We start from the raw sequence: 7,065 nt of genomic DNA, 5'->3' as shown, positions 1-7,065 counted from the left end.
CTGGGAACCGTCGATCGCGAAAGGTCAGCCTCCATGGGGAGAGGTGTGAGCCACCCAGCGAGGGTTCTACACGTTCAGGAGACTCATCGCGTGCTCTCTCGCTCTCTCCCTCTCGCACACTCTCTCACTCTCTCTCTCTCTCTCGCTCTCTCCCTCTCGCACACTCTCTCGCTCTCTCTCGCTCTCTCTCTCTCGCGCGCTCTCTCTCTCGCTCACTCTCTCTCGCTCTCTCTCTCTCTCGCTCTCCCTCTCTCTCTCTCTCGCTCTCTCTCTCTCTCTCTCACTCTCGCTCTCTCTCTCTCTCGCTCTCTCTCTCTCTCTCTCTCTCGCGCGCTCTCTCTCTCTCGCTCTCTCTCTCGCGCGCTCTCTCTCTCTCTCTCTCTCTCGCGCGCTCTCTCTCTCTCTCTCTCTCTCTCGCTCTCTCTCTCTCTCGCTCTCTCTCTCTCTCTCTCGCTCTCTCTCTCTCTCGCTCTTTCTCTCGCTCTCTCTCTCTCTCTCTCTCTCCCTCTCTCTCTCTCTCGCGCTCTCTCTCTCTCTCTCGCTCTCTCTCTCTCTCTCGCTCTCTCTCTCTCTCGCCCTCGCTCTCTCTCTCTCTCGCGCGCTCTCACGCGCTCTCTCTCTCTCTCTCTCTCTCTCGCGCGCTCTCTCTCTCTCTCCCTCTCGCACACTCTCTCTCTCTCGCTCTCTCTCTCTCTCTCTCTCTCTCTAGCGTTCTCTCTCGCACGCTCTCACGCTCTCTCTCTCTCTCTCTCTCTCTCTCTCGCTCTCTCTCTCGCACGCTCTCACGCTCTCTCTCTCTCTCTCTCTGCAGATCGCACGGGAGGCCGAGGCAGCTGTGTACCACCACCAGCTCTTTGAGGAACTCCGGAGGTTGATGCCTCTGACCCGTGACCCAACCGAGGTCACGGCCGTGGGGGCAGTGGAGGCTTCGTTCAAATCCTGCTCCGGGGCCATAATCGTCCTCACCAACTCCGGGAGGTAACTGCGCTGTCGGAGGGGCAGTACTGAGGGAGTGCTGCACTGTCGGAGGGGCAGTACTGAGGGAGTGCTGCACTGTCGGAGGGGCAGTACTGAGGGAGCGCCGCACTGTCGGAGGGGCAGTACTGAGGGAGCGCCGCACTGTCGGAGGGGCAGTACTGAGGGAGTGCCACACTGTCGGAGGGGCAGTTCTGAGCGAGCGCCGCACTGTCGGAGGGGCGGTACTGAGGGAGCGCCGCACTGTCGGAGGGGCAGTTCTGAGCGAGCGCCGCACTGTCGGAGGGGCGGTACTGAGGGAGCCCCGCACTGTCGGAGGGGCGGTACTGAGGGAGTGCCGCACTGTCGGAGTGGCGGTACTGAGGGAGCGCCGCACTGTCGGAGGGGCAGTACTGAGGGAACACCGCACTGTCGGAGGTGTCGTCTTTCGGATGAGACGTTAAACCGAGGCCCCGTCTGCCCTCTCGGGTGGATGTAAAAGATCCCGGGGCCACTATTGGAAGAAGAGCAGGGGGAGTTCTCCCCGGTGTCCTGGGGCCAATATTTATCCCTCAACCAACATCACTAAAACAGATGATCCGGGTCATTATCACATCGCTGTGTGTGGGAGCTTGCTGTGCACAAATTGAGCTGCCGCGTTTCCCACAATACAACAGTGACCACACTCCAGAAGTGTTTCATTGGCTTTAGAGTGCTTTGGTACATGAGAACATAAGAAATAGGAGCAGGAGTGGGCCATTCGGCCCCTCGAGCCTGCTCCACCATTTAATGAGGGCCTCTGCTGATGTGTGTTGATTGAGTTAACACTGCCTTATTTTCACCTCCTCCTTCGTCGGCAGGACAGCTCAGCTCGTGTCCAAGTATCGGCCTCGAGCCCCCATCATCGCCGTCACCCGCAACGAGCGGGTAGCCCGACAGGCTCACCTGTATCGCGGGATCTTCCCCGTCCTGTATCGGGAGAAGGTGCACGAGGTCTGGTCAGAGGATGTGGACCAGAGAGTAAACTTCGCCATGGAGATTGGTAAATTATCCCGCATCACTCTCGCTCTGTATCTAACCCCCTGTACCTGCCCTGGGAGTGTTTGATGGGACAGTGTAGAGGGAGCTTTACTCTGTATCTAACCCCGTGCTGTACCTGCCCTGGGAGTGTTTGATGGGACGGTGTAGAGGGAGCTTTACTCTGTATCTAACCCCCTGTACCTGCTCTGGGAGTGTTTGATGGGACAGTGTAGAGGGAGCTTTACTCTGTATCTAACTCCGTGCTGTACCTGCCCTGGAGGTGTTTGATGGGACAGTGTAGAGGGAGCTTTACTCTGTATCTAACCCCCTGTACCTGCCCTGGGAGTGTTTGATGGGATAGTGTAGAGGGAGCTTTACTCTGTATCTAACCCCCTGTACCTGCCCTGGGAGTGTTTGATGGGACAGTGTAGAGGGAGCTTTACTCTGTATCTAACCCCGTGCTGTACCTGCCCTGGGAGTGTTTGATGGGACAGTGTAGAGGGAGCTTTACTCTGTATCTAACCCCCTGTACCTGCCCTGGGAGTGTTTGATGGGACAGTGTAGAGGGAGCTTTACTCTGTATCTAACCCCCTGTACCTGCCCTGGGAGTGTTTGATGGGACAGTGTAGAGGGAGCTTTACTCTGTATCTAACCCCCTGTACCTGCTCTGGGAGTGTTTGATGGGACAGTGTAGAGGGAGCTTTACTTTGTATCTAACCCGTTCTCTGTGTTGCAGCGAAAGCTCGGGAGTTTGTGAACTCTGGCGATGTGGTAATCGTGGTGACAGGTTGGCGATCGGGCGCCGGGGCGACCAACATCATGCGAGTGGTGCCCGTACCCTGAGGTCAGCGGCTGACCTTCGACCCGGCAACATCCGTGGGGTCATCCGGCCGCCTCGTCTGGCTCCTGTGTCCTGAAGTCCGCCCACAACGCGAATAAAGTCTTCTTTTCCTCTGCTGCCTTTTACCATTGTCCTTCTGTTCAAAAATTCCGTGGGACCCATACCCCAGTGAGAGTCGGTGTGTGTGGGACCCGTACCCCAGTGAGAGTCAGTGTGTGTGGGAACCGTACCCCAGTGAGAGTCAGTGTGTGTGGGACTGTACCCCAGTGAGAGTCAGTGTGTGTGGGACTGTACCCCAGTGAGAGTCAGTGTGTGTGGGACTGTACCCCAGTGAGAGTCAGTGTGTGTGGGACCTGTACCCCAGTGAGAGTCGGTGTGTGTGGGATCCGTACCCCAGTGAGAGTCAGTGTGTGTGGGACTGTACCCCAGTGAGAGTCAGTGTGTGTGGGACTGTACCCCAGTGAGAGTCAGTGTGTGTGGGACTGTACCCCAGTGAGAGTCAGTGTGTGTGGGAACCGTACCCCAGTGAGAGTCAGTGTGTGTGGGACTGTACCCCAGTGAGAGTCAGTGTGTGTGGGACTGTACCCCAGTGAGAGTCAGTGTGTGTGGGAACCGTACCCCAGTGAGAGTCAGTGTGTGTGGGACTGTACCCCAGTGAGAGTCAGTGTGTGTGGGACTGTACCCCAGTGAGAGTCAGTGTGTGTGGGCCCCGTACCCCAGTGAGAGTCAGTGTGTGTGGGCCCCGTACCCCGGTGAGAGTCAGTGTGTGTGGGACCTGTACCCCAGTGAGAGTCAGTGTGTGTGGGACCCATACCCGAGTGAGAGCCACTGTGTGGGACCCGTACCCCAGTGAGAGTCAGTGTGTGTGGGACCCGTACCCCAGTGAGAGTCAGTGTGTGTGGGACTGTACCCCAGTGAGAGTCAGCGTGTGTGGGACCTGTACCCCAGTGAGAGTCAGTGTGTGTGGGACCTGTACCCCAGTGAGAGTCAGTGTGTGTGGGACCCGTACCCGAGTGAGAGCCACTGTGTGGGACCCGTACCCCAGTGAGAGCCACTGTGTGGGACCCGTACCCCAGTGAGAGTCAGTGTGTGTGGGACCCGTACCCCAGTGAGAGTCAGTGTGTGTGGGACTGTACCCCAGTGAGAGTCAGCGTGTGTGGGACCTGTACCCCAGTGAGAGTCAGTGTGTGTGGGACCCGTACCCCAGTGAGAGTCAGTGTGTGTGGGACCCGTACCCCAGTGAGAGTCAGTGTGTGTGGGACTGTACCCCAGTGAGAGTCAGTGTGTGTGGGACCCGTACCCCAGTGAGAGTCAGTGTGTGTGGGACTGTACCCCAGTGAGAGTCAGTGTGTGTGGGACTGTACCCCAGTGAGAGTCAGTGTGTGTGGGACTGTACCCCAGTGAGAGTCAGTGTGTGTGGGACCCGTACCCCAGTGAGAGTCAGTGTGTGTGGGAACCGTACCCCAGTGAGAGTCAGTGTGTGTGGGACTGTACCCCAGTGAGAGTCAGTGTGTGTGGGACCCGTACCCCAGTGAGTGTCAGTGTGTGTGGGACTGTACCCCAGTGAGAGTCAGTGTGTGTGGTATCCGTACCCCAGTGAGAGTCAGTGTGTGTGGGAACCGTACCCCAGTGAGAGTCAGTGTGTGTGGGACTGTACCCCAGTGAGAGTCAGTGTGTGTGGGACTGTACCCCAGTGAGAGTCAGTGTGTGTGGGACCCGTACCCCAGTGAGAGTCGGTGTGTGTGGGACCTGTACCCCAGTGAGAGTCAGTGTGTGTGGGACTGTACCCCAGTGAGAGTCAGTGTGTGTGGGACCTGTACCCCAGTGAGAGTCGGTGTGTGTGGGACTGTACCCCAGTGAGAGTCAGTGTGTGTGGGACCTGTACCCCAGTGAGAGTCAGTGTGTGTGGGACCTGTACCCCAGTGAGAGTCAGTGTGTGTGGGACTGTACCCCAGTGAGAGTCAGCGTGTGTGGGACCTGTACCCCAGTGAGAGTCAGTGTGTGTGGGACTGTACCCCAGTGAGAGTCAGTGTTTTGGGACTGTACCCCAGTGAGAGTCAGTGTGTGTGGGACCCGTACCCCAGTGAGAGTCAGTGTGTGTGGGACCAGTACCCCAGTGAGAGTCAGTGTGTGTGGGACCCGTACCCCAGTGAGAGTCAGTGTGTGTGGGACTGTACCCCAGTGAGAGTCAGTGTTTTGGGACTGTACCCCAGTGAGAGTCAGTGTGTGTGGGACCTGTACCCCAGTGAGAGTCAGTGTGTGTGGGACTGTACCCCAGTGAGAGTCAGTGTGTGTGGGACTGTACCCCAGTGACAGTCAGTGTGTGTGGGACCTGTACCCCAGTGAGAGTCAGTGTGTGTGGGACTGTACCCCAGTGACAGTCAGTGTGTGTGGGACCCATACCCCAGTGAGAGTCAGTGTGTGTGGGACTGTACCCCAGTGAGAGTCGGTGTGTGTGGGACTGTACCCCAGTGAGAGTCAGTGTGTGTGGGACCCGTACCCCAGTGAGAGTCAGTGTGTGTGGGACTGTACCCCAGTGAGAGTCAGTGTGTGTGGGACCTGTACCCCAGTGAGAGTCAGTGTGTGTGGGACCTGTACCCCAGTGAGAGTCGGTGTGTGTGGGACCCGTACCCCAGTGAGAGTCAGTGTGTGTGGGACTGTACCCCAGTGAGAGTCAGTGTGTGTGGGACCCGTACCCCAGTGAGAGTCAGTGTGTGTGGGACTGTACCCCAGTGAGAGTCAGTGTGTGTGGGACTGTACCCCAGTGAGAGTCAGTGTGTGTGGGACTGTACCCCAGTGAGAGTCAGTGTGTGTGGGACCCGTACCCCAGTGAGAGTCAGTGTGTGTGGGACTGTACCCCAGTGAGAGTCAGTGTGTGTGGGACTGTACCCCAGTGACAGTCAGTGTGTGTGGGACTGTACCCCAGTGAGAGTCAGTGTGTGTGGGACTGTACCCCAGTGAGAGTCAGTGTGTGTGGGACTGTACCCTAGTGAGAGTCAGCGTGTGTGGGACCCGTACCCCAGTGAGAGTCAGTGTGTGTGGGACTGTACCCCAGTGAGAGTCAGTGTGTGTGGGACTGTACCCCAGTGAGAGTCAGTGTGTGTGGGACTGTACCCTAGTGAGAGTCAGTGTGTGTGGGACTGTACCCCAGTGACAGTCAGTGTGTGTGGGACTGTACCCTAGTGAGAGTCAGCGTGTGTGGGACCCGTACCCCAGTGAGAGTCAGTGTGTGTGGGACTGTACCCCAGTGAGAGTCAGTGTGTGTGAGACTGTACCCCAGTGAGAGTCAGTGTGTGTGGGACTGTACCCCAGTGAGAGTCAGTGTGTGTGGGACTGTACCCCAGTGAGAGTCAGTGTGTGTGGGACCCGTACCCCAGTGAGAGTCAGTGTGTGTGGGACTGTACCCCAGTGAGAGTCAGTGTGTGTGGGACTGTACCCCAGTGAGAGTCAGTGTGTGTGGGACTGTACCCCAGTGAGAGTCAGTGTGTGTGGGACTGTACCCCAGTGAGAGTCAGTGTGTGTGGGACCTGTACCCCAGTGAGAGTCAGTGTGTGTGGGACCCGTACCCCAGTGAGAGTCGGTGTGTGTGGGACCTGTACCCCAGTGAGAGTCAGTGTGTGTGGGACCCGTACCCCAGTGAGAGTCAGTGTGTGTGGGACTGTACCCCAGTGAGAGTCGGTGTGTGTGGGACCTGTACCCCAGTGAGAGTCAGTGTGTGTGGGACCTGTACCCCAGTGAGAGTCGGTGTGTGTGGGACTGTACCCCAGTGAGAGTCAGTGTGTGTGGGACTGTACCCCAGTGAGAGTCAGTGTGTGTGGGATCCGTACCCCAGTGAGAGTCAGTGTGTGTGGGAACCGTACCCCAGTGAGAGTCAGTGTGTGTGGGAACCGTACCCCAGTGAGAGTCAGTATGTGTGGGATCCGTACCCCAGTGAGAGTCAGTGTGTGTGGGAACCGTACCCCAGTGAGAGTCAGTGTGTGTGGGACTGTACCCCAGTGAGAGTCAGTGTGTGTGGGAACCGTACCCCAGTGAGAGTCAGTGTGTGTGGGACCCGTACCCCAGTGAGAGTCAGTGTGTGTGGGACTGTACCCCAGTGAGAGTCAGTGTGTGTGGGACTGTACCCCAGTGAGAGTCAGTGTGTGTGGGACCTGTACCCCAGTGAGAGTCAGTGTGTGTGGGACTGTACCCCAGTGAGAGTCAGTGTGTGTGGGCCCCGTACCCCAGTGAGAGTCAGTGTGTGTGGGCCCCGT

General features: G+C 57.8%; 1 protein-coding gene across 2 annotated transcripts in view; it reads left to right on the top strand.

Moving 5' to 3' along the window:
• The window catches only part of LOC139240162 (pyruvate kinase PKM-like), a 17,670-nt gene extending 14,763 nt beyond the window's left edge, over positions 1 to 2,907 (top strand). For both annotated transcript variants that reach the window (XM_070868564.1, XM_070868562.1), the window contains 3 exons: positions 812 to 978; positions 1,815 to 1,996; positions 2,711 to 2,907. In XM_070868564.1, the coding sequence (XP_070724665.1) occupies positions 812 to 978; positions 1,815 to 1,996; positions 2,711 to 2,817 (456 nt within the window). In that variant the 3' untranslated portion in view covers positions 2,818 to 2,907. The remainder of the gene's footprint in view (positions 1 to 811; positions 979 to 1,814; positions 1,997 to 2,710) is intronic.
• The last annotated feature ends 4,158 nt before the right edge of the window (positions 2,908 to 7,065 follow it).

The sequence above is a fragment of the Pristiophorus japonicus genome, chromosome 30 (genome assembly GCF_044704955.1).
Source record: "Pristiophorus japonicus isolate sPriJap1 chromosome 30, sPriJap1.hap1, whole genome shotgun sequence".
NCBI lineage: Eukaryota > Metazoa > Chordata > Chondrichthyes > Pristiophoridae > Pristiophorus > Pristiophorus japonicus.
This window is presented reverse-complemented; position numbering and strand designations above follow the sequence as displayed.